Source organism: Chinchilla lanigera, unplaced genomic scaffold (genome assembly GCF_000276665.1).
Source record: "Chinchilla lanigera isolate Chin_1 unplaced genomic scaffold, ChiLan1.0 scaffold00054, whole genome shotgun sequence".
NCBI classification, from domain to species: Eukaryota; Metazoa; Chordata; class Mammalia; order Rodentia; family Chinchillidae; genus Chinchilla; species Chinchilla lanigera.
This window is the reverse complement of record NW_004955455.1, coordinates 14,142,923-14,170,436: the sequence shown is the minus strand read 5'-3', so window position 1 is coordinate 14,170,436 and position 27,514 is coordinate 14,142,923. Positions and strand designations below refer to the sequence as shown.

The 27,514-nt window shown below is 40.2% G+C and overlaps 1 protein-coding gene across 2 annotated transcripts in view; it reads left to right on the top strand.

The window, feature by feature from the left end:
- Positions 1-27,514, top strand: part of Fbxw8 (F-box and WD repeat domain containing 8) — a 105,002-nt gene that overhangs the window by 34,453 nt on the left and 43,035 nt on the right. For both annotated transcript variants that reach the window (XM_005396550.2, XM_013520439.1), the window contains one exon: positions 11,758-11,915. In XM_005396550.2, coding sequence (XP_005396607.1) covers positions 11,758-11,915 — 158 coding nt within the window. The remainder of the gene's footprint in view (positions 1-11,757; positions 11,916-27,514) is intronic.

Genomic DNA, 27,514 nt, shown 5'->3' with positions numbered 1-27,514 from the left:
AGCTGTTACTTTTAGAAAAACTAGTGGACCAGAAATCTGGAATTCTGTCCCTCCCGTTATCAGTACGACATTGGACTTCTGCCCTCATTGCTAAAGCAAAGACCTCAGACTCACCTTATACAAGGTGCTTTCCACCAACTGCATTTGAGAGTCACATAACTGCACAAAAGCTTTAGATCATTTAGGCTTAAAAGGGTCTCTGCTTAAGGTGTAAGAAGGTGCTTGAGGACAGACTGCTCACAATGGCTGAAAGGGCCCGAAAAGAAGTTAGAAATAAAGGAGAGACTTTCTTCCTGAATGCCTATTATGAATTTCTTATCTGGACGAGGAGCTCCTGAAAAGAAAGGCAGGCCAGGCCTACCCTGCGGCCAGGTGCCAGTCCTCTCTTCCCTGCCTCCCTGCCCCCTGGGGATCTGTTCAGCATTAAAGATTAGGCAGCACAAAGCCCAGCAGTGGCAGAGTTTGTGGATCGATAAGATGAAACTTGAGCCACGGGTCAGAGAGGCTCCTCTTTCTAAGAGAACCTCACGTTTATGGCGTTTATGGCTTAGAATGCGATCCTTCAATCTTGTATGTAGAGCATCTTGTGTTTATCATTAAAATTTTATTTGGCGGTTACGATGCTTGTTTTCTGGATCAGATCTTGAATCCCTTTTCATTTGAGACAGTGGTGTTTGTGGTTACCTCATTCCCAATCAATGCTGTATTCACCAGGCTTTCTACAGTTATGCATCTCCAAGGAGCTTCTTAAAGAGACAGTGCCACCTCACCTTGCTTTCTCTTATACTTATTTTCTTTCTTCCTTCCGTTTTCTCTTTCTTTTATACAAGTGGAATCTGTTCAGAGGTTTAGTTTTACGTAACTATAAACCATTTTTTATTTAAGCTATTATATATTTCATATAATTGGTAGAAAACAGGCTTGCAGAATCTCGTTTCTTCCTACTTTTTTAGATCTCTATAAATACTCTTGATTTGGGGTTGAGTTGCATAGGTCTAGACTCACTTTTCTCATACCTAGATTCTCTGTCAGCCCTGTTTTCTTCTTTAATCTTCAAACAAAACCAGTGGAACTTTGTAGAACTCTTTTTTTGGGGGGGGGGGCTTTTTTTCCGGTACCGGGAATCAAAGTCACGACCTCACGCTTGCGAGGCAGGCGCTGTGCCACTGAACTAAATCCCCATCCCCAAAACCAGAGGAACTTTGAAATAGATGTTTGTTCACTGCTGAACTCACTGGCTGACGTTCCAGCATCTGTCCTGTGGACATGACTGGTCCCGTTCACCTGAATTGGTGTGTCCAGCCTTGTGCAGACAGTATCCTTTGAACTTTTGATCTTCTTCTCTTTTGTCTTTGAGCTTTTGCTTCCTTTATTATCTTATGAATGACTTCCAGTTGCCCCCTATGTTAGAACTCTTTGAAATCTGCAGCCAACCTACCTTTTTCCTCATTACACTTAGGTATATCTTGAGTTTGTCTTACAGTGTTCTATTTCGTTATCTCAGACCACATCTTTTTTTAATTGACAAAATTCACTTACCATTAAACTCACACTTTTGAAGTGTAAAATTCAGTGACTGTGAGTAAATTCACAAAATTTTGCGACTCATACCGCTATCTAATTCCAAAACATTTCCACGGCCCCTCTCCCCTCAGAAACTCAGCCACCTTTCTGTAAGGCCCAGTGCAGTCCTCTCTCCTCCCACAGGTTTTTGTGCTGCTCTCAGGGTAGTGAAGGCTCTGCCCCCTACTCTTGTCATAACACCCAGAGAAGTCATTCGTTGTAGCATATAGAGCAGCTAATAGTGTGGCCTTATCTCCTCTAGATATTTTTATTTCATGTCTTTATTTTACTTAGAAATAACTTTTAAGTTTACAGCCATGAATTTTTGTCCAGTGATTTTAAAGCATCTTTTAAAACTGGGGGTGGCATGCAATATTCCATTGGAGCTCTATAGTGCTTTCATACTATTCTGAATGGAGTAAGTACCAACATTTAATACGTAGATACTTCTCCTACCACCTCCATATACCACTATGAGAGAAATACCTATTTTCTCTTGTCTGTTCTCCAATTTCTTAGTTGTTTCAACTTAAAAATCACATAGTTTTAAATTTAGAAGGGGCTGTAGAGCTGATCTAGTTCCAGAGCACTCAGTGTGAGGTGGTGGAGCCTTAGAGCTAGGATGGACACGCAGTGCACACTGCGCCACCCTGTGCTTCTGTGCTGTCCATACCCAGCCTGTTTTGCTGCCCCGAAGCTGTGCCTATGCATTGTCATTCCGGTTTTCCTCTTGTAACATGCATCCTTCTTTCTTTTTAGAAAGAACTAGTAGTAAAACCATGTTGTATTTGCAAAAGATATTAGAAAGTGGAGAAGAAAAGCCACCTAAATCCCACCTTGTAATATAGCTTACCTGTTACTCTTTGGGCTTTGTCTGTGGTTTGGTTTTCAGTCTGTTTTTTTATACAGATCTTTTTACATAATACAGTAAAATTTTTTGACTTTTTATCCTTGGTAAACAAGATTTTTAAAAATTTTATGTTACTTTTCATTACTTTGGTTGCAAAATTCCATGAATAACTATATGCAGATTTTTCTTACTCATTCCTCTACTAGTGGATGTTCAAACAATTTCCTATTTTATTCTATAGTTACATATCATTTAACAATGGGGAATGTTCTGAGAAATATGTCAGTGTTCAACATCATAGAATGAGCATCCACAAACTAAGATAGCTGTGACACTACTAGGCCATGTAGCTTACAGGCCCACCATCACCTGTGTGGTCTGTTGCTAACTAGAATGTTGTGTGGCACACGCCTGTGTAAGTTATGACTGCTATATAGAGAGAGGTTTGGGAATTTTTGTTTTTAGTACTACGAATATTTTTTGTTTAAAAATTATAAAATACATGCTGTTGTAGAAACTTCAAATTTCAGGTAAGTGTGTAGGATTAAAGAGTTAGTTTTTCTGTTGTCCTTGCATTTCTGATTATTTTCTTGGGCTGGAGTCCAAAAAATAAGTGTTACTGGATGTAAAGGAATGAATTTCTATGATTTTTCAGATTAAGAAATTATTTTAAAATGCTTTCATAGTTTTTCAACTTGATTTGAAGTCCCTAAGCCTTCCATCAAGCCTTCTTCTGAATATACCTTCTCTTTCCCTGTTCCTGCCAGAAATAACAAGGTACCCTGAGTGGTCATTGGTGACCTTCTGGTCCATGAACTGGTGGCTTTTTGCCCTTTGAGCCTCTTGACCATGTTTGATGCTACTGACTGCATGCTTCTGAATGTGGTAGGGATCATATGCTAAGCATCTTTGTGCCCTCACAGCTTGACCTCAGTCCCAGCACTCAGGCGTCATGGAGAAAGTATGATGGGATAAAGACCTCATGCTCTGTGAGCCTCCGCTCTGAGCTGACTCTGCCCCTCCCATGTGGTTTCTCTGGCTTTTCTTTTGCCTTTCTGTGATCTCCCTTGATTGTTTAGGAGCGATACGCAGCAACCCAGAAAAATGCCTGAACCAGAAGTAGTTCCTTCTAACTGTGAGCAGTTCACACATAACACTGGACTTGCTTTTCTACTCTTAAATTTCTCCTGCTTTAACTTGGGAAAAAATTGTGTTTGGGGCCCACCAATGTCCACAGAATAAGCCATGTGACTTTCTTTGAAGGCTATGTCTGTCTGCATTTGCTGTGTGATCTGGTGGCGCTTCTAAAAAGCTTATGAGATTCTATGTGTGTTTTCCTTGTGTTTTTGAAGAGATGTTATCTAGAAAGTCAGTTGAAAATAAGAGATCTTGAAATGTGTCTTTTGTTTGCTCCCCTCTCTCCTTTTTCTTTTGTTGTTGGTGGTAATGACTCTTAGAGTTTCAGAATGATTTTTAAGTTAAAGGCTATGACTAGGGATGTAGCCCAGTGGTAGGGCACTACACAAGGCCCTGGATTCAATCTCCAGCACCACAAAAATAAATACATAATTATTTGTTTGTCTTTGAGGAAAGATAATTGAAGAAAAGGAGATGTGTCAGCATCCCTGTTGTCTCGTGACACTTGTACTGTTCACAGTTACACTGTGAGAGTTAAGAGTTACAAATAAATGACATCGTAAGTTCAGAAAGGTCAAGAGCACAGTGCAAGACCTGAGCATGGGGCCAGGAGGAGTTTGCTGTACGCAGTGAAGGAGAGCTAGTGAAGAAGACCCTCCCAGGTGAGACCTAGCGGGAGAAGTCAAGCCTGAGGCTCCTTAGAGGCCAGTGCCAGCTCTGCTGCCATTAAGCTATTAGCTCACCAAAAGCTTTTATAGGATGCCCAGGAGTATGGTAGTGATTTGCAATAAACCCCCTCCACAGTTACATAAGTATTTCAGTTTGCATAGGGGGACACACTTTTCTATTCACATTAGAGGGCTGCTTTCCCCTCCTTTGGTTTAAAAACCAATGTTAAGTCCCCTCTATGTATTGAGGGTTTTTCTCCATACTCCTAAATGCTTCTTTTTCTGGTTTCCCACTGCTATGATCTGCCTTTTCAACATACGGTTCCTGCCTTTTCTGGAAGAAATAGTGGCTGTGTATCCAGGTTTCTCCTCTGCCAAATGGGGTTGGAGGGAAAACTATCATTTAATGTTGCAAAATATTAGCTCTCTTCTCTCCCTAAAAATGTTCAGCTGTCCCACTTTTCCGAATTGCTTTGAGGCAAGTATGCAGAGTAGATGCATAACAAAAAGCCCACCCCCCTCTCTTTGGCAACCAGGTGAACTCTGGCTGCTGCTTTGGCTGCGGGGTGTGACCTGACTCAGATTTGTTTTTCTCATTAGCTGTGTCTACCCACACAACCTGGACTTCAGCATTGAGAGCTTTCCAGGCTCCTGTAGACATGAAGCAAAATCTGGAGCATCTGCTTTACTAACATAAACTTCGGTGTCTGAGTCTCTGGTTGCTTCAGTTTACTTCATGGCACTTTGGTCATTTATAATTTTATCATGGTTTTACAGTTAAGAACAACTACTTTAAAATACCAGTTAAAACCAGCTCTGTAAGATAACTTGAAATACCTTGCTTTTTTTTTTTTTAACCCTTTTCCCACTAATTAAAAACATACCTCTGTATTGACCATGTACCCCACCAAAATATTAATAGAGGCTTTGATCTAAAATAGTACTAGATGTATTTGCCCTGAGTTTAAAATATTTTTTGTTCAGGAACTGAAGTTCCCAGTGACGATACTCCTAATACTCAGCTAGTTTCATGTGAATGTATAAAAATAGGTAATGGCTATGGATTGCTCTGAGACTCTCAATATAACAGACGCTTTGTAAATACAGATTAGAAAAGTCATGTTAGATAAATGTCACTTGTATTTATCCTTACCTCAGGACATGCTTTCTATTTTTCAGCAAGCTTCTTTTCTTGGCAGTTTTCCTTTCAGCCTTGTTTTGTATAGATTTTATGCTGCAGTGCAATATGGCACTGGGCTGTTTCCCGTGAGGAATTCAATCATTACCCATTAGGGACCTCTTTTTAAAGGTACTTTTAAATTTATTTATATATTTTCTCTGTGACGTATATGTACTCTTTTCGTAAATAAGTCTGAGGTAAGGTATTGATAAGTGACTTGAGGATATTACTTTTATTATATTTTTAATGAAGGAGCTCCAGAATATCCTTAATAAATACTAGTGAACTCGTGCCTGCATTTATCCATTTCTGCTTCTCCGAGGAATAATGGGAAGGGCTACAGTACAATAACCTTGCATAATCATCATCGACTCTGACACTATTGATTGTGATTAACCAAGATGTATGGAAGGCAGTTTTAAGTGTGTAGTGCATGTATCTCGTAAGGTCCATTAAGATGTTCATTATTTTTCAATTGATGCATCTTAAGCTCCACTTGATGTTTGCTATAGTGCATTTCCACAGAACGGCTCTGCACTGTGGGACTGAGTTCATTGTGTTAATTGCATAATACAACACAGTCATGTTTCATAGAAAATAGTAAATACTCTTGATTTATTGATTTGTAATCCCTGGTATAGCTGAAGAAAGTATGGAGCAAGTGATTAGTTCTTAAAACCTCTACATGTTAAGGACATAAATATTTCTTGGAATATGGGCTGTGCATGGTTAAGGGCCTCTGCCTAGTTGCTTAGCAGTCTTGAGACCACTTCAGCTTCTGGGTTAAAGTCAGTAGATTCTTCCTTCAGGTAGCACTCACCATGGATAGGTACTGTGCACGCATGCCTTGCTCAAGAGTTTATAGGCCAACAGGGGGTACAGCTAGTGGTGGTTATAGAACAGCCTGGGAGATGTCAGGGTGGGGAAGAACAGGGCGCATAGCACTTGGAAGAGGCACCTCATACAGGCGCAACATCGGGCCAGCTTCCTCTTGGAAAGTGACTTTTTGCTGATTCTCGAAGGATGACCAGAGCTTGGCCAAGTAGAGGCTGCCTGTCCTCCCTACCAAACCAACTGTGAGAATTAATACTCTACTTTAGCATTGTTTTACTGGTGAGCTAGATGGAATGCACCTTCAGAACCCTTGACATAGGGCTCTAGGCAGCCACTACCAGTTTTTTCAGTTTAATACACAAAAGAAACCGTTCGTGTTCCTGGCCTGAGTCTACTGTAGGTATCTGGTCAGAATAGAATGGGAACTTCATTTGGGGGTGGCTGCACAAGTATGATCCCATGTATTTGTCATTCATTCTTGGTGTCCTCTCATGTACCTGGGGGGGGCAGGTGTAGCAGGCAAGATTGATGTCTCTGCAGCTCCCTACTCCTGTTACCGACTTAGGGAGCTTTTGTTGTTGGCTTCTCACCTTGCAGTTGAAATACTGTGGTAGAATTAATGGGTTCAGGTCAAGGGCTGTGTCCTTTAAGACTGAGTCACAATATTGAAAACAGTAAATTCTTTATATTGCACTTAAATGGAGAAGGTTCTTAAAAGTAGTATTTGTTTAAAGTCACTTTCATCTGAGGAGGCACAGTGGCATATTGGCTAAGCAGCAGATTGAGAAAAACCTGGGCCACGTGTTGATCCCAGCTCTGCTACTGAAATCATTCTTGTAACCTTGGGTAAGTCACTTAACCTTACTTCTCAGTGTTTTTAAAGCAACCTCCCAGGTTTTTATGAAGAGCCTTGAACAGATTTGTTTTTAGCAAGTAAGAGCTGACACCTGGAAATGAAATGGCACCCCTGCTGAATATTTATACAAGAAGAAAGGTTAAAGGTTGTTTTTAGCTACATAGAATGTCTTCTTTTTCTTCTGACCTCTTAGTCCAAATAAGTAGTTTGCTTCCTGGAAATCTACTACTTAATGAAAACTCTTTAGTGGTAAATCATTTTAAATTGGCAGTTGCCGTGGCATACCAAGCTGGGGAGAGGCTCTGTTCCCATTCTTCAATGAGAAATCAGCTGTGGTCTCTGACCTATTTATTTAGGGGTAAACTCAGCCTTGCCAAAAATAAAAAGATAGAGAAACCACACAGCTTCGCTGTGTCACGGGTCTGTGCCGTGGCCGGGCACATCCTTACTCATCTGGAAAGCTTCTTTCTTCTCTGGTTTTTCCTTAGTGTTCTTTCCTTAGCTAATATATTAGTTGTAGTTGTACTTTGTGCAGACACTAATTAGAGAGCCTTCAACACTGAGGTCCAGAGGCTTACTGACAAAGCAACTGTCATCCTGGTGTCTTAATTGGTTGAGTGTAATTGTCATTAAGTAGCGATAAAGACATCTGGAGCTCTGGAAAAGAATCAGCCCTTTTTCCTACCTCTGTTCGGTATCTGCTTTTGCTTATCCTAGCCAGCGTTATTAAAGGCTTTTAGGTCCTTTTTATGGTTTGGTCCAGGTCCCTCTGCCCCAACCAGTGCTTCACAGTTGTGAAGATGTCTGTTTCTTCAGCGTGAGTTCACAAGCATGAAGTCTGACTCGTTTTGCGATGGTGTGAGGCTTGAGAGCCTGCTGCCGGGTCCTGGTGAGCACCTGCTAAAATACGGAGTTTGTTCTTTGTTCCCTTCGACGGAGCAGACAGAGTCTTGGTATTTTACCCTCAAGTCTTTGTTTTTCCAGCACTGTACTGGGGATTAAGCCCAGGGCTTTCACACTGAGCTGTTCCCCCAGCCCCTTTTACAGCAAAACATTTATGTGATTCTTATGCTCTTTGGCCTTGAAGAATGGAGTGAATTTAAATAGATCTGGGAAATGTCATGTTTACCAAAACAGTTAAATTTATCTTAAGTCATAGATAGATAATTATTTTTTGGTGGTGGGTGAGGAACCAAGGGCCTGGTGTATGTTAGGCAAGCCTCCTACCACTGAGGTATCCCAGCCCTAGAGCTGTATGATAATCAATTTGGAGATAGATGCAGGAAGTCTAATGCATATTAGTATGTGCATTTGGGGTGTTTAATCATTAACTGCAGAAGGCAGGCAATGGAAATACAGAGGTGCTTTTCCAGCCAACCAGGTTGTTGTCTGTGGACAACCCTTTCCAGCTACGGTTTTCTGTGCTGGCTGTGAAGGAGGTTACGGCATTGTGATGGGACTTCACAGCCAGGTGGAGGAGACATGATCTGTACACCTGGAATGTGGTAACATGCTGTTTCTTCAGATACAGGCTATACTAGGGTCTGACAGGGCTTCATGGAGGAGAAAAGCGCCTGGGCTAGATCTTGGATTGCTCAGATTGGACTAGGTCGATGGGCCTTGGTCAGCTGCACATGGAAACTGCTCATGACTGGTCCCATTCTCAGTCAAGTATAGCTGGTCTGCAATATACTTGGGTATTGGGTGACTCTACTGTGCTGTCAAGGTGGAGCCTCTGAGGTTGGGTCATGAGGCAGGAAGCACTCTGGGCAGATGGACAGTGGAGCTGAGGCTTAGAGGCAGGAGTGTTTGGGAGCTCGACCGGAGGCCAGCTCATGTGCGGACAGAGTGAAAATGTGCTGGAGAGAAGGGTGGGGCTGGTTTGTGAAGTATTTGCAGTAGGTTCTGTAATTAGAGTTTCATTCAATAAAGCATGTAGAGAAAGGACTTCAGAGCGCTGTCTAGTGTGGGAAGCACTCTTCCATTTTAACTCTTCTAGTCCTTAGATACACAGCCATGTGCAAGACCTACCGCCAACCCCAGCTGCTTTAGGTGAGTAGAGAGAGGAACAGTTAGGCAATCATCACATAATTGCTGGAAGAGAAATGTCCAGGCTGTTAGCAAGATGGCGCACAGTTGGTATATGGTCTAACACAGAAGTAAGGAAGAAAGGCAGTGTTTCCAGAAGAGTGACTCAAACTCAGGTGTTTTAGAAAACCGGGCAGGACCTGTGCAGGGCTAATTGCAGGGTGGGGGTTGTTCAGAAGCAGGAAGACTCCTTTTATAGGTAGAAGCGTTGAAGGATTTAGAAAAAGGCAGGATCTGTGGGGATGAGAACAGAAAGAGCTTGGTGGCAAAGAAGGTATTGAAGGGACTCTTCAGTTTCCATACCAGTAACCTGGGACTGACGGTACCACTGACAAAAGTAAGGAGTTCAGGAACAAGGTAGCATGACAGTGAGCTGAAACTTTTGGAGGCACACCTGCACTTACTTTAGATATAGAGTTTCAGTGTGATTGGGGCAGCTCCTTGAGGGAACAGAAGTCTCATCAGTCACCTTTTAGATACTGCCGTGTTCATGACGCGTTCGTAATTTGTATGCCTCACTCCTGGGTAGCTCTGAACCACTGGTGGTTCATGCATGACTGTCCCATGCCACCCAGTGGTGATTCAAGCCGGTGGGAACATGTTAGTAGAGCACTGATGTCTGGGATCCCTGCCCTCCTCTCTTCCCTTCCCCTTAAGTGAGGCGTTATCATTAGTTTATATCTCATAGTTCACTTCTGTCTGCTTTAGAAGTTAAAGCATTTTCCCCTATTTTGTGGTTTTTGTTGTTGCTTGCCCTCAAGAGCCTTTTGTGTAAAGGGGATTTGGGGCTGGATCCTGCAGCACCAAAATTCTGACCTCTATAGTCCACTCCTTCCAGTGTGGCCCCACGGGGGCAGCAAGGGAGCAGTAGGAAGACCATGGGTGTGGAGTAATGTGCAGTTGGTAAGGAATAGGACACATCTACTGGCTGTGTACTTTTGCACATCCTTTAGCTCTGTCGTCTCCTAAGTCCCTCTTTTTCTTTCTTTTACTTAGCTTTCTGTGTATTTCTGCAAGACAGTGCTGTCTTTTTCAACTTTCTTTTCTGAGTAGCTGGTTCCTTTCACTTAGAATTTAACCATACAAATCTAGTCAAACAGTCTAGGAATTCAAACATTGAGTGTTTCTTTAGCTAAGCAAGTGGCCTTATTCCAGAGGACAGCATGGGTCATTTTTGGTATGTCAAGTTGGGCCTGATAGTTTCAGCACAGCAGGCTAGGGTTTGTGTTCTTGTGTGGGCTTCCTTCCTCCCTGAAAGGGGTGCTTCAGGTCCCTTCCCCCAGAGCCAAGGAGCCAGGGCCATATCAACATCTGCCCTTGTCAGTGAATTACCAACCATGAGGATGCTCACATTGTGAGCATTATGTGTATAGGAGGGCCAGAGTCAGACAGAAGGACAGCAGTACACTGGCAGACAGCACATCTCTCTTGGTAACTTTGTGTACCCTGCATGCCCTCTGGACTCCATCCTGCAGATGGAAAGCTGAGTCTCCAGGCTTGGGAATCCATGTGACAGGATGACCTGTGCATGGTGTAGTGCCTACATTTACTGGAGATTGTCATTTGGGGAGAATGCAACTACAGCTAATAAATGCAGCACTCTTGAATCAGAGCATTTTTGGTTTCTTTGTTAAGAAATCTCACTTGAGATTAATCTCCTATAGCTGCTTCGTACATGTATTATGTCATATAGATCTCAGACCTTATCTTACTTACTTCTATAATGAAACACTAAAGGAGCCGTGGCTAGGACCTCAGGAAGACCGTGAACCTCCCCTGGATCACCTGCCTGTCTTTGTGGCCTGGGCTCATCTCCAGACCCCTTCCCCCAAGTTGCTTTAAGTGGGGAAATCAGCCCTTTGTAGCAAACATAAGGAACCTAGCTTAAATGCCTCAGTGGCAAGCAGCACCTACCTCATCATCTGGCCATCCTGTTGTCCTGGGGGCCTTGCCTGGCTTTGATGGAGAGTCACTTTTGGGAGTGGCAGAAATAGAACAGAATGAGTACTCCTGTTTTCTAAATGGGTAGAACCAGAGAGTGCCATGCATTTCGGCAAGGGCACTTTCTGGCTGTTGCAGGCAAGATTTAATTGTTTCAGCAAATCAATTAGTCTTTAGGGACTTTAATCAGTCAGATCTGATGCATGGATGAGGTATGGGAAAGCTTGCGCCTGTAAGATGTTAGTTCTCAGGTTCCCAGCATCATCTCTGTCTGTCTTCCATGTGGTGTTTGTGTGCGAATGCTGTTGCTTATATACATTTCTGTTAGTGATCTCTTTAGTGAGAGAATTTAAGGTAGCAAATTAGTTTTAACAGTGTAAAAAGGAAAGCAAGGAGATTTTGTTGCTCAATTTCTTATTATAATTTTCCCATTTGAAATTGTCACTATTGTGCTGTGAGAATATGAACCATGTTCAGAGCCTTCTGTTGTCTAGTTGACATTTTCCCCTTTTGGAGTCACTCATCCAGACAATGCCACAAGGGAGGTTCCTCCCCAAGATCTCACTCCTCTGTTGCTTTAGGGCCCTCCTCATTTTCTGTTCAGTCCCTTTTTGGAACTAAGTGTGTCCTTCTTTTCCAGATATACATCAGGGGATGTGCGGGTGTGGGACACCCGCACCTGGGACTATGTGGCCCCCTTCCTGGAATCCGAGTATGAGGAGGATGAGCCTGGAATGCAGCCATACGTCTCCTTTGTGAGGATAAACAGCTCGCTGGCGGTAGCAGCTTATGAGGATGGTAAGTAACTGCAGCCCTCCTCCCTATTAAGAAAAAAAAGCTTCACAAAAAATTAAGCAGCTGTGCCCGGCTCTCCCCTGTAATCCCTCCATACATACACGTGGGCACACACACATGTTCACACACATACAGTCACTCCTGCCTTTATGTGAAGAAATTGGCCAATAACCCTCAGTGCATTAGTAGGCATTGGAACACAGTACCCATTAAAACTGGTGTTTAATTCCTACTGGAACTGTCAGGCTGGGTGTTAGTGCCAGACACGACAAGGCTGGCCAAACCATCTTAAGCAAATAACTTGTTTGGTGTAAAATATTAAATATACTTGGCCTAATTTTCCTTTAGCCTCTGCTCTGTCCAAAAGGAAAAGTGGTAATGGGGTAGATATAGATCGTTTATTGACTAAAATAGAAATAGAAAAATAAAAGTCAATGCCTGGCACTTAGATACTATACAAGACATTTAGTGGCGCTATGTTGTCTCTGTAGCACTGAGAGGATTCCTTCTGAGTGTGAGCAACTGCAGGTTTACAGAACTAGGTAGGAATAGTCTAAAGTTAGTTTCACAGAAGTGATGAGATAGTTGACAGGTTATAACCAATAGAAACAATAACTTCAATGGCCATGCTACCCTGTATGCCTACCACTCATGTTGCTAACTTCCGTTGTGTTGGGAAGTTTGAATCTCCAGAAGATTTGTTGCCCCCCTTGCCTGAATAGTCAGACTACAGTGTATTTCAGAATGTCAATGTTGATGTCATAGGTGCCGGGCTACAGTCGGGTAACAGTTGGCTCAGTAGGACAAATCTGATGTAAAATAGCTAATGGGGACTCTTATACCAGTTAAAAATTAGAGCTGAATCTTGAATGTTTTCATTTCATTACTTTAGCAGCATGAACTCTATTCTCTTGGTTTGATATTGGACACCATTCATACTTACTGTCCTTCAGCCTATAGAATCAAGCTGCTCCTGGGGTATAGTTATTAATACTTTATATATATTTTGAGATCCTGGGTAACTAGCATAGGAGCAGCCTGAACATGTTTGCTACTTTCCAAATTATGAGTAAGGTTTGTTTCTTTCCCTTACTTTTAAGTCAGAATCATACAGTTTTAGAAGTATCGAATAGCTTCCTCTTGTCACACACACGAATGTGTGCATACATTTTCTTCTGCCAGTGGAGAAAGAAGCCAACTAAATAACTTGTTCGAGCTTGGAGTCAGTAGTGAATCCTGAACTGACTGGGTCTCTTGGGCTGTGCTACAGCTGTAGTGCTGTTCTTGTAGTACCAAACACAAGAGACTAATAGAAATGTGCTGGTTTATTTGTATCCCACATTTGGTGCTGCAGATTAAATCCAGGGCATAGTGCCTGGTAAGCACTCACTCTACCACTGGGCTACACCCTCACCTCTAGTTTTATATTGTGGGTTAGAATTGTCTTTGCCTATCTCATCCTTGTTATTACACAGAAACATCAGTGACAATGTAGATATATAAAAGAATATTTTCTTTGGTAACTACTTGGAAAATGATTGTCATAATTTAAATATTTGGATTTTAAAATTTCATAGTTAAAATTCAGAGAGCCAAAATGTAAAAGAAGATGAACCAAGTAAGAAGTTGAAGTGTTCGCTTCACGTTCCCCACATGGAGGCCCTTTCACATCTTAGATGTGGTCTGCTCTGTCTTCACACAGTACTTTCCTGTACCTTGCTTTTTTTCACTTGTTGACACATCTTAGTGTTTTCTGTTCATATGTATGCTTTTCAGCGCCTGGATAGTATTGCATTATGTGACCATGCTATGATTTATCTGTTAGGGCCACTGTTGGTGCATATTGGACCTCCTTATGTTCGCTATTAAAGCAGTGCTGCAAGCAGTTTCCTTGAATGAGTATCATGATAAAATTGTGCACCTGTCTAGGGGGTGAATTACCAGTCATTGAGTGTGGAAAGGTGTTTGTTTGGATAAATATTGTCAGACTGACCTCAGGAGGATTTTGCCAGTTCATAGTGTCACCAAAAGTATACAAGAGTAACCGTTTCCTCATACATGTCTGATAGAGAAAATGGTATTTCCTTATTCTTTTGTTTAGTTTTGTTAATTAGAAATATGTATGAATAACTTTTCATGTGTTTTGAGTTACTCATATTTCTTTGTGTGTAAATTGCTTGTTCCTGTCTTTCTTCGTTTTTCTTTTCAGTGATTTTTTTTTTCTGATTGTAAAGAAAAGATTAGGAAAATAACCCTGGTCATATGTATTTCAGATTTTTTTTCATTTATTCTTCAGCGGGCTTTATGGTCTTTCTAGAAGGCAGTTTTTGCATATGTGATTGTAATTTTTAATTAAAAAATGAGTTTATTTTATAATTTAATAATTGTGACCAATAATTTCAAAGTGACATCAGCAATTATACTTTGAGAAATCTTGCTTTCATCAACTTTTATCCAGTTCATTGTAAGGTAACTATATTTTTTAGTTCCTTATGTATTCTTCCAGTATTTTGGCATTGCAATTCAAGTAAATACGAGTATCCTTATTTTCTCCTACCTTTTTCTTTTAATAAAAGGTTTCTTTACATTACATTACTACTTTATTCCCCATCTTGGCTTGTTTGCATGCTGACATATCTTAAAGACTGTCCTTGTCTGGTAGGGAACATGCCCTCCTGAGAGTTAATCATTTGCTATTACAGTGTTGGAGTGGAAAGTTTTGTATAGATGACATTTCATATGGATACAGGAAGGGCATTTTCCTAGAGGGATTTCTGCGACAAAGGGTAAATGCAAATAGGATTATGCTTGTTTGTATTTTCACTTCTGGATATTTATCAATTTCTTAGGAAATGGTATCTGAATGTAGTTTTAATTTACATTTCTCTTAGAGTGAGAGTGATTGAATCTTTTTCATATGTATATCTGTAGTTCATATATGTATTTGTAGTTATTTCTTTTTCTTCTGTTACTGTTATGACTTTTTTATATTTAAACCTTTTCATAAAGAGTTCATCCTGGATTAGTAAAAATATGGACCCAAATATATCTCTTTTTCCAACATCTTGTTAGAAGGCTGATCTGAACCAGGCATGGTTACATGTGCCTATAATCCTAGCTATTTGGCACGCTGATGCAGGAGGATCACAAGTTCAAGGCCAGCCTAGGCAATTTGGCAAGATGATGTTTCAAAAAAATTAACAATTAAACGAGCTGGGGACGTAGCTTAGTGGTAGAGTGCTTGCCTAACGTGTAATATCTTGGGTTTGATCCCCATTATCACAATTGATTGATCAGTCAAGCCTATCTTTACCTTGCTGATTGGAGGTGCTATCTTGATAAGCTTGCAGATGTAAACTTCTTTTGTGTTTGGGTCTGGTTGTGGACTTTGTGTTCTCTTTCAGTTGTTCTGTCATCTGTGTGCTGATCATCCAGTTAGTCAGTCTCATCCTCTCAGGTTTCACATGACGCTGGGGAAATGAAGTAAACTTACTGCACTCTAAGGTCAGGTAAACTCCACAGCGCGTCCAAGGTTGCACTGTTTACTTTGAAATCTGTGATTCATGTCAAGTTCCTTTTGGTGTTAAGGGTCATTTCTCTTAGAGAGATCTTGCTCGTCTCTCATGCTGAGCTTGTCTTCCACTCTGATCCTGGTTGTCACTATTTCTGTGATAAACAAGTTCGCATTTCCCCCAGACCTCAGGTGGTGCTGTCTTTGGTTTCACTTCAGTTTAGCAAACTGACACTGTGATATTTATACCAACATATTCATGACTAGCTAATTCTGGGCAAAGACAGATTCAAAATGAAATGTACATTTCTTTTTATTGCTCCTTTCCATGAGCAGCAGACTGGCACTTTTTAGGCAAAAACATGGGAAAAGAGAAATTCACCTTGTTGGGTCGGAAATATAAATTTTGTGACTGTACCCACAGAAAAGAATAAGATCATAAGATGAGTTAATGAACTCTAGCTCTCTGATTGTGCCAGAGTGAAGCTCTGTAGCCATCGGTACCCCCTGGGTAGTCTAAACCACGTTCTCCATAGAAGAACTCCTACCCAAAAGGGAGATGGAAACTGTTTTAGAAGAAAGTCAGGCGTGCCGCGTCCTTTTCACCTCCTTGCCCTGTAGGAGCACTGTACACACACCTGGGGTGTTGAGATTTGGCATGGTGATCCACAGTTGTGATTTTTTGAATTCCAACCCACTGGCCTCATATTTCTTCTGCCTTGTTTCCGATTGTCAGCACTGGCCATCCTCCAGTTTGATTTTACCACTAATTGTGTTGCACGTTACCATACCGAAATGAATCAAATCAAAATGCTTTTCCTGGAGCATTAGATAAAGCAGGCGAAGGTTCTGAGTAATGAGCAGATGCTGCTAATGCAGGGACAGCAGAGACCTTGCCAGGACTCCATCTGCTCCATGCTTGCCTGCCTTTGGCCTCGAGCCATGGCATTAGGGAACGGCTAATGCAGTGTGCTGCAAACCTGCTCCCTGTTCAGTTTGTCTTCAAAACTCACTCTCTGGTGAAAATGGGATTATACACTTCTTAGGTGCAAAGAAGTTCTCGTTTGTCCGCCTAAGTGGGGAGAGAGATGAGGCCGCTTGAGTATTAGCATGTGGGACCTCAATGGGCAGCCAATGGTCCTCTTTCTGTGGCACCATTGAGCAAAGCAAGGTGGCTTATCCACTCCCACAGCACTTGTGGTGCGATTGTCTGAACACATAGGCCCCATTGTCCGAGTCTCAGTCTGCCCAGGGCTAAAGTGAGGTGGTTTCTCATTTACTGACATATTAACAGTGGACAGGAGTAAGGCTCTCCAAGCTTCTTTTTAGCAGTAACCAGTAGGACCATGTTTTAGTTCGCTCTGGAAACTGAGCACTTCTAGAGTTTTATTCCTAATTTTACATTTAATTTTTAAAAACCAGTTTTCCAGTGGTTTTGCCTGTATCTCTTAATTGTTGGTGACAGCTGAGTGCAATATGCAGCTTTCCCCTCTCTTTGAACAGTACTGACGTTTAGAAGTGGATTGTCAATGTGCTCAAGGCTTGCTTGGGAGATGCCTAGGATAATTGACTATGGATTGTAGGGTTTTGCTTCAAAGCTTTTTCTGGTCACTTTTCTGGAAGTTTCAGTAATCAGTTCTTGCCTGATGTATTGCCTGTCTGTAGGTGCAGGAGTAGATCTGGAGATCTTATGCAAATACTTGGTTAACTATAAAACGAGACAACTTTCTGACAAAACCCCCCAAATACCAGGAACAGACCTTTCATGAAGGGTATGTTTATACACTTAAACAAATTTCTTAATAGGAATGCTCACATTTTAAAAATATTCAGAGGAGAATTTTTAAAAATTAGTGCAGAATTCTTCAGTGAGAGGTTTGGCTGTATTTCTCAGGAACTGAAGTTTAAAAATGACTCCCCAGCATGTACTGGGGTGTTATATATTTTGTCTCAAAGACAAGCCATAGCGGCTACATAATGAAATGGGGTATGGTGCTGGATAGACCTGTACTTTTAAAGGTTTTTCTATTCAGTGAGAAAAGCTTAAGATTATACAATACTTACTTTAGTATGTTTTGGACTAAATATGCATTATAACTGAATACTGAGGCAGTGTTACTCTAGTGGTAGCTCATAGAAGCAGTTATTGAGGGGGCTATGACATTTCTAGGAAAATTTTTTAAATCTGTGTATTTATTTTTATGGTAATCTAAAAAAATCGAGATCTTTGGTCCCCGTACCAAACCAAGCCATGGGGTCTCAGTGTGTGGATTTGCATATTGTGCATCAGGCTATTATTACAGGCTGAGTGATCACCTATATGCCTATGTTGACCTTGTACAGTATTTTTTTCATGCTGAGGGATCCACAGATGCATTCTTAGGGGATCTGTGCAAGCTGAGAGCTTTAAGCAGCACTGTCTGTTAGGCACAGAAGAGCAGATATTTAATTTTTAAGGATAACTTAATTTTGAAATTACTAGTAAAAAAATTTCCAACCATTTTTCTCTTGCAGAAAAAAGTGCCATTTTGAATACAGCACAGGAAATTTAGTGTTAATTCTTTGATTTATTGGGGGTGGTTTTACTGATAAGTGACTTTTAGCAATATATAGTATAATGCGTAAATTCAAAGTAGCTGTCCTATCTTACTACAGTTGAGGTTAAAACTAGAAGAGTAATAAATAGCACAAGGTATCTTTTGGGAAGTAGTTTAGACAAGAGAAATAAAATTTCCCTGTTTTTAAATTTACCTAATGAAGCCGGGCGTGGTGGCACACGCCTGTAATCCTAGCACTTGGGAGGCTGAGGCAGGAGGATTGTTGTGAGTTCGAGGCCAGCCTGGGCTACAAAGTGAGCTAAGGCCAGCCTGAACTGCATAGCGAGACCCTGTCTCAAAAAGACAAAAAAAATAAAATAAAATAAATATACCTAAGGACAACTGAACATGAATTCAATTTTTTGCAAGGAAGATAAATCATATTTAAAGTGAGAGAATTTAATCTCCCTTTCAATACTTGGAATTTTAGCATTTATTCTATCCAAAACCCTTGGGTTTTATCGAAACAGAAATAAGTATATTTGTAGAATGAATGTACTTTTGTTTTAAAAGCACAGTGTGTCTGCTTGCCTACCTTTTCAGTTAGAATGCCATTAAGCAGGCCCCAGTGGGGTGGGGAGGGAGCCCCAACAGGCCAGGTACACTGCCAGGAGGAAATCTGAGTGAAGCAGCAGCATGGTGGTTTGGGAGGCTGGCATCATACAAGATTGAGCTGATAAGTGTACTGTAGACAAGGAGTGCCAGCCTTCTCACTCCTGGAGAAGGAAGGTAAAAGTGTGCAAGGAAAATAGCCAGAGTGAACCCTGTGCCGCCAGATTAGGAGATAGCACATGTATGTCCTCGCTTTGTTTCCTAAGAAGGTGCAGGGATAACTGAGTAGCAATGAGCACACCTAGTTCCCAGCTCTTGAAAATATTACTCTCTGCAGAAAGCTGTTTGGAGAAATGTCTGGGGCAGGGAGAGACCAAAACAAGCCTAGAACATCTGTTTGTACCAGAAAATAAGAAAGTGTTCTTCATAACAGATCATAACCCATTGAATAAAATAGAAATATACAAGTATACACTCATAAAAAGAGATGACTGAACAGAGAAAAATTCCTTAAAATAGAATGCCACTTAATGAATATAGAATAATGGTATTAGAAAATCACTAATTGGTAACTATCATGGTCATATTTGACGCAGAAAAAAATTCCCAGAGTACATAAGAATGAGATGAAGCCTGGGATTTTTACATCATCTCAAAGAATGTCCTCATAAAATGCTTACTACAAGGGAAAAGAAAGTAACTTTGCAGTTGAATTCCAGTATAGAACATCTTAATAAAATGATTCAATTTAGCATCATAATTAATGGTACAAGTTGACATCCTACATTACATGATAGGATGCAGTGAAAATAACACTAAATTACTTCATTGATACTGCAGCCAAAGGTGCACAGCCTGGCATAATCATTAGGAAACGTGGACAAACCCAAACTGAGGGACATTCCCCAAAATGAGAGCCTCTCCTAAAACCATCAAGGCCATGAATGTCAAGGACAGTTCAAGAAACTGTGTGGAGTTGAAAGAAGTGAGAGACATGATAACCAGGTACAGTGCATCATCCTAGCTGGGATCCTTTCTCAATAAAGGACAGTACTTAGGGCAGTAGGCAATGAAATCTGAACAATGAGTATATATAGGATTCCTTGCAGCTTTGCTGTTATTTTGAAATTATTCCAGGATAAAAAGTTAAAGAAAAAATGTGTTTCTGATCAAAATGAGATAACAAGAATTGGGTTTAACCTTCTGCTTCAAGCAACTGGAAAATTGGACAAAGATACCCATTTTCCCCCAGAATACTCACACTTGAGCTGCCCTTGAGCTGCAGTGTTTAACCTGATAACTTGCAGACTGTAGTTTTAACCATGAAAGTTTGCCATGAAATCTCACTCACTCTTATTTTCTGCATTGTTCTAGTAAATATCCTTGGGGATGGAAGGCACCATTCTGTTTATGGTATTCTGTTTTAGTAGTGGTGTTTTCATTTATAAAATACAGTAGTTCTTAGTGGTTGAAAATTAAATGAACACTGGCAGTGAGCTGCACTTTTTTTCTAAGTAGGAAATGGGTTAAACCATGGTTTTTAGACATTGTGATCCCTAAGAGAAAGAGAACAAGGTGAGGCCTTTAATTACACTACCTCCCCAAATGGAAAAAAACTCAGGACTTGGTAGGAGAATCTGAACAGTGTCTTGGATGTCACTGAGTTTACGGATGCCAGTAAGCATTCAGGGACACTAAGGTGGATAGAATCTGTGAGCCTACATATCAAAGAGGATGAAGTTGCACTAAGGGAGAATTCCAGAGATCTGCTAAGGATTCCCTCCAGTCTTTGGCTGGATATGTGTGAGAAGAAATACCTGCTACCAAGGAAAGAGCTACCACCTTAAAGGAGAAGTCACAACAATTCTTGGAACTCAAGCAGAGCTGATGATAGTTAACATTTCCACCATGAAGAGTGGAAAGACCTTTTAAGATTGTTGGGTGGAATCCTCAGAAGAGTATCATGTTTTTGGTAGCAGAACTAAATTAGCTTTAGACTAAAAACTGCCTGGGATCTTTCTTTTAAAAGGCTGAAAAACAAGTCCCGAAAAGAATCCAAGTTACTGATTTTAGGTATCTTAATTTTGCATTAGAGCAAAACCCAACAATATTTAATAGAGTACAACAGAACCCAACAACTAATAATGTAAAATTCACAGTGTGTGTCATCTAATACAAAATGAAGCATACAAAGATGCAGGAAAATATAACCTAGACTGAGGAGAATCCATCAACAGAAAGAGACGCAAAAGTGACAGAAATTACTAATAGGTAAGAATGTTAACAGTGCTCTTAAGAGATTGTATAGCTTCAAGAGTGTAGAACATACCAATAAGGCAGAAAGATGTATAAGATACTTTTAAAAGGCCCATGTGGGACTTCCAAAGAAGACAGATATAATTTCTGAAATGAAAATACACTAGATATAATCAGTGGATTAGATAACACAGAAGATCAGTGAATTAGAAGGTGAAGAAATAGACAATATCTAAAAGTAAGCAGAGAGAAAAAAGACTGAAGGAAAATACCAGAGATCAGGGACTTGTGGGGACAGCAGCACACATTTTTCAGATCAGCAAGAGCTGAGAAGCTCCAAGAAATGCTTATAGAAGTCTGTCAGTTAGAAGGAAATTGATAACAAATAGTTTGGGTCTACACAAAAAACCAGACAGACAGGAATGGTAAACATGTAAGTAAATGGAAAGATATTTTATTCTTTTAAAAATACTATGTTTAATGCAGAAATAATACCAACATATTATGGAGTTTATAGCCGCATAATATATGATTTATTTACCATAAATATTGACATAGAATTCAATATTTATGGTAAAAACTCCTAGATAGCCAGATGCAATGGTGCATACCTATAATCCTAGCACTCTGGAGGCTGAGGCAGGAGAATTGCACGAGGCCAGCGTGTGTAATTTAATGAGACTTTGTCTCAAAATTTAAAAAATTAAAAGAGTTGGGGATATAGTACAGCACTTTCTGGGTTTAATACCTAGTACTACAACGCCCACCCCCCCAGCCAACTTCAATTTTTCCATAATTTAAGACTTTCTTTTTTAAAAATTTTTTGTCTTTTTTGAGACAGAGTCTTGCTATGCAGTTCAGGCATAATTTAAGACTTTCTGTAGGGTTTATTTTCCTGCTTTGAATTGAGCCATTTGTTACTTTCATTGAACAAACTAATTGCTAATATGATTTCAAGATCTTTTGAGGATTTGGAGTAGGATTTCTGAAAACTATAAATGTAATCACTGGAATTTTCACCTTAAATCTGAAAAGACACTTAGTTGGCAGTGTAACTACTGATCACGTTTGTAGACCATGTAGCCCACACCTGTAGTCCCAGCTATTCAGAAGGCTAAGGTAGGAAGATCACTTGAGCCTGCAAGTTCCAGGATAGCCTGGGCACCATAGCAAGAACCCATATCCAAAAAAAAGAAAGAAAACATAAGTTAATGTATTTTTATTCTTGTTTTTTGTTTTGTTTTGTTTTGTTTTATTTTTCTCCGGTACCGGGAACCGAACTCACGACCTTGCGCTTGCTAGGCAGGCGCTCTTGCCGCTGAGCTAAATCCCCAGCCCCTATTTTTATTCTTGTTAATGATAGCCCTTCAAAACATTATTTTTACAAATCCGTTTCTTACAAAAAATTCAAAGGACAGCATTAGTGAAAATAGTATGATGAGCCCTCAAATACCCACCTCTCAACTTCAATATATATTACCATTATTTTTAAATTACATGTTTCTAAATATTTTTGATGATACAGATATTTTGCTTGTAGAAATAAATAGTATCTGAAAGAAAAGGAGGCGAAGATTTACTGAATACCAGCCCCAGGCCAGCCCTGAACTGTAATACCTTGTTCCCATCTGATCCGGGGAGGTGGTAGCAGTGATACTTCTGATTTGTTTAGAGTTTAGTTCATCTTAGCCTATCAACGGGCCATCAGTAGAGTTTTTAATTTAGTTTTGCATATTAGAGCTTAATATTGATTATAAAATGAGCAGGTTATGATTGGAAAATATCTTTCTCACTAATCAGATTATTACTTATAAAGAAATGTATATAAATCATAATAGCTTATAAAAATAGTGTTATGTGTAGAAAGAATTCAAGTATTGCCAGAATATATAGTGAAAAAGACTTCCTCTTTTTTTAGATCCACGGCTATGTAGCACCCCCAGTCTCTTCCCTGGAAGCATCTGCTTCTACCAGTATCTGATGCCTGCTTCCAGATATCTTCCTTATTGTGCTTATTTCACTAGTTAATGTTGTAGGAAAAAAATTGGCTGATGCCAGAGGCTGTGTGCACAGTGATGTCTTTTTCACATTATCTGCCATATTAGCACTTTGTCTTGTAGAAGAGTTGGTCCAAAATCTTTGGCTTCTCCATCAGCGTGTTTTTTGTTTGACTTGGTTGACTCTAAATACTCATAATATAGTGTTTGCCCCCTTTCCAACTTATTGTGTCTTCATTTTCAAGCATTCTTTCCCTTCTACTTTGAATTTGAGAATTACTAAATACAGAATTCATCTCTCTTCTTCTCTTGACTGTATTTCTGCTTTGGTGATCTCATGTCTGGTCTCTCTGCTTTGCTTATATCCTAACCAGTCACTTCACTAGTCCTCAAACTCATTCCTGTTCTAATTTAAAAGTTCAGCTTCCAAAATACTTCCTAGTTATTATTTTTCTGCCATATGCAGCAGAATTCAGCTTCTGCACTACAGTGAGCAGGCATGTTGAGGATGACATGCGGCCTCCAGGGGAAGAGGAAATTCATTTAGCTCTTTTCTCTTTTAAGACCCTCATGACTTAGCCATCTTCATGACCCTGGACTGCACTGATCTTAATGTCCCACTGGCACTGCCTCCATGACAGGAAAACGTCTTTTGTCGTCTCAAATTTTATGCATCCTTTATGCTCTGGCCTATAGTTCAGCTTGATGCTATGTGGAGTGTTAATGAATGAAGAGGTACATATTTAGTGTGTGCTTTGGGTGTATTTTAAATTTTTGTTAAATTGCCTTTTCCCTTATTGGGGAATTTCTTTTGACTCCTGTTTAATTTCTGATAGGCAAGTGTTTATTTACACTGTAGAAATTGAGATTGCCAGCTGTCTCTATAAATAGCTTCATTCATCGTCTCTGAAGGCAGTTAATTGATCCTGTCTATTTAACTACTGTGAAGCTGAGACCAAGCTTCAGGTGTTTATTGGGCAAGCTCAAGAAGATAGGAGCTCATAGCTAAAATCAGTTCCAATCAAGAAGAGACCAAAGACCACAAGACAAACTTTGTAGTTCCAAAAGTGACCAGTCTGTGACTTTCTAAACTCTTAACCTGTTTTAAATTTATGGTGCATGGGAAAGATCAAAGGGGAGGAGCAACACCAATTGTGTTTTTTTCTAAAACCAGTTCAGTGGTTATTTACCTTTCAAACAATTAACATAATTACCATTATGCTAAAAAGTAATTTTGGAAAGTTCTGCCCTGAGCTCTTATGACTCCACTGGGACAGTTTTAGTTGGGACTTATCTTTTTGATGGAAGCCTAATTGCAATTTTGGCTTTGTGCACACAAACAGAAGCAGCTAATTGTTTAGGCAAATCGCAGATTAATTTAAATATGCATCTCTAATAAAACAAAAATGGTATCCATTATGGTCCTTGTTCCCATGACGAGGAATATAAATATTCTGTGTAAGTACCATTAGGTGGAGGTCTTAAGGATTGTCAACATTATTTCACAGTGGTAGCACTTTCCAGATACCGAGTAATCTTTACAAAAGCTAACATAAATCAGTTTAAACTCATTTAGATCCCATTTCCACTATTCGAGGTTTCATTACCACACTCTGGCTGGCCTCCTTTGGGAGGTAGGAGAGGCGTGCAGCAAACTGGCATGGGTGCCCATCCACAGCTGCTGAGCAGGCTTTATGTCTCCTCAAAAGACTGGCCCTCGTTACTCATGTCATCGTTAATGACTACTCCTAGTCTAGGGCAGACTCAGAGTTCTTTCAGCCCTGCTGCTGCTCATCAAGATGGAGGGTCCTGTGCCTAGGGAGCAGGTAGGACTGCCAGGCCCTGGCCCTGCCTACCTTTTTAGGTTTTGACCCTCACTCATTGTCTTCTTTCAGAGTTTTGGAAAGACCCCGTTTCTTTTGTCTGCATCTTCTTTACATTTCTTGTTAGTACAGCAGTACCATAGTGTCCTGTCCTAGCACTACATCAGAATTAAACATATTTATGCAGCTGTTGAGGTCGGTGTCAAGAAACTTGAGCTGTATTTTCCATTCTGATTTGGGGGGAAATGATGGCTCTTACACTCTGGCTCTTAGGCTTATGCCTGATTTGGCAAACGGTAACAAAAACCTGCTTATTAGATCACTGAAAAGCTGCATAGAACCTCCCTTTGTGTTTGCTAGACTTTTTCTTGTTTTACTTTGGCCTAATATGTATCATGAGTGCAGTAGGCAGCAGGTGTGTTCTCGCTCAGAGTTCCTCCTTAGCCACTCTAGAGGTAGACAGATTCGTAAGATTTGAATTTATCTTTTGGCCTCAGCTGATTGGACAAGGGATGGGAACCCCTGTCAGGCCCAGGACTCAGACTTTGTTGTATGCTTGGAATAGAGCCCCGTGGGCTGGGAAAGCTGTTGTTCTTCATGTTTAGTAAGTCTTGACTTACAAACAAGTTCCTTTCTGGGAGAACATTTGTGAGTCGGATTTGTTTGTAAGCCTACAAAATGAGTCTTACACACTACATCTGTGAATCTTATACAGTACACCCGTGAATGTTCAAAACTCCAGTGTTGATAACTTAATGTGCTGTACTCAGGAACAAGAGAAGCTGGATTGTGAAGAAAAGAAGAAGGAAACTGTTGTAGAGATAATTAGAGACAAGATCTGTGCTTCAGGCAAGAGACAAACCCTGCATTTGTTTCACAAGTCTTCTTGGTTCTGATCCCTTATAATCTCTAGCTACACTTCCTGCCCTTGGGCTCTGTGACATAGCCTATGTCTTTCTAGCTGGTTCTTCTTCTGTGTTTAAGCTAGTTTCACTGGGATTTCTGTTTCTCGCAACCAAATGTTCCTTTGCTGAAGCACATGGCAAGCGCTCAGCAAGCCTTTCCTGATGTCCAGTAAATTTAGCACTGTGAATTCACTGTTATAGGGGACAGAGGAGGAAAAGGACGCAATCTTACCACTTGGTAAGTCCACACAATGTCAGGAGCCAAGTCCATCCGAGAAGTGAATTTCTTTAGTTCTGATAGTCACTGATTGCTGCTTCCTTACTAGTCGCACCGTAAATGTGGACCCTATTCTACTTGAAATGTCTGAAGACTTAGCTCTTCCTCTTGGGGAATCTGAAAATAACGTGTTAACATGATGAAAAGTTAAGCTTGGATAACGTTGTTCCATTGCACATTGTGTAGATCTCTGTTATGTTGTGTTTTATATTTTAGTCAAATGTTCGTTTTCCTTTAGTAGGTGTTTTGTGAGAACAGGGATCATATCCTTTCAATCTTTATCTGCTTCCAAATGAGATGCTTGGTAAATGCCAACTGGAGTGCTAGCTTCATGTAGTCAGGAACTTTTTTGTTTTATTTCATCTTATTCACTACAGTGTCTCCCATTCTTATAACTCTGGCTTGGCACAAAACAAGGGCTCAATAAATACTTGTTGAATGTATTATTTTATCTTTTTGGCAAAATACTGAGTAACAGAGATGACAGTCAGCTCTGTAATTATAGAACATTCTCATAATTCATATATTTACTGTTAAGTTTCTGAAGTTTTGAGGTTATAAAATCAGCCATGATACAGCTATTTTAGTTAGTAAATTGACCATTTATAAAATTAGCCTTCAATAAAATACTCCTTACTTTTTGTTACTGCCTATATGTGTACCTTGTGCTCTTGGGCCAGCTGTTCAGCCACACAGTTCGAAATGAAATTACAAAACTTGCAGAAGGTGCAGGATTATTTGGGTAAATAGCAATGACTTTTTTCTTATTATTTAAATCACTCTACAAGATAGTTGCCTGCCTATGCAAAAATAACAATGTACGTAAGGTTTATAACATAACAGAAATAAAAATAGCACAAAACCTGGGAAGGAAGAAATGGAACTGTGGCACTTTAAAGTTCTTAAACTCTGTGAAGTGTTATAATACCTCTGGAAGGCAGGCTGTGGTAGTTAAGAATGTATGTCAAAACCTTAAAGGAAGCACTATGGTAAAATAACAAAGAATTTTGACTCCTGAACTAACATAGCAGTAACAGTGAAATACACACATACTCAACCCAAGAAAAGAAGGGGGAAACAAAGAACAGCTAGAATAAATAGAAAAATGGTAGATTTAACCCAAGCTTATCAGTAATCACATTAAACATAGTCTAACCACCCTAGTTAAAAGCAAGACCAACTATGTGCTTTCTGCAAGAAATGTACTTAAATATAAAGACACAAGGCAAAATGAAACTATGGGAAAAGATACATCTACTAACTATGTAATCTGAAGAAAGCTGGAGTGGCTATACCAATGGCAAACAATTTCACAGCAAGGACTCTCTCCAGGGATAAAGAGAGACATTGCATATGATAAAGGATTAATTCTTCAGGCAGACTTAACAGTCCCAAATGTATGTGCACCAAAAGTGATGTTGGCAGTGACACCAGCACCATTGCAAGTGAGGACCTGCCAGTTACACATGCTGTGACTGAAGGCAGACATTAAAACAGATGACAGTGCAACAGGCACTCAGAAGAGATCTGACCGTTAACTGATGGAGCCTAAGGATATTTTTTTCCAAAAAGACTCTTCTTAGAATAGCTCTGTGAAACTCAACTTTGTTGTGAATTGTATTGTATTGCATCCAGTTGGAAAAATGATGCCAAGAAAACCAAGACTTGATTAATAATAAAAAAT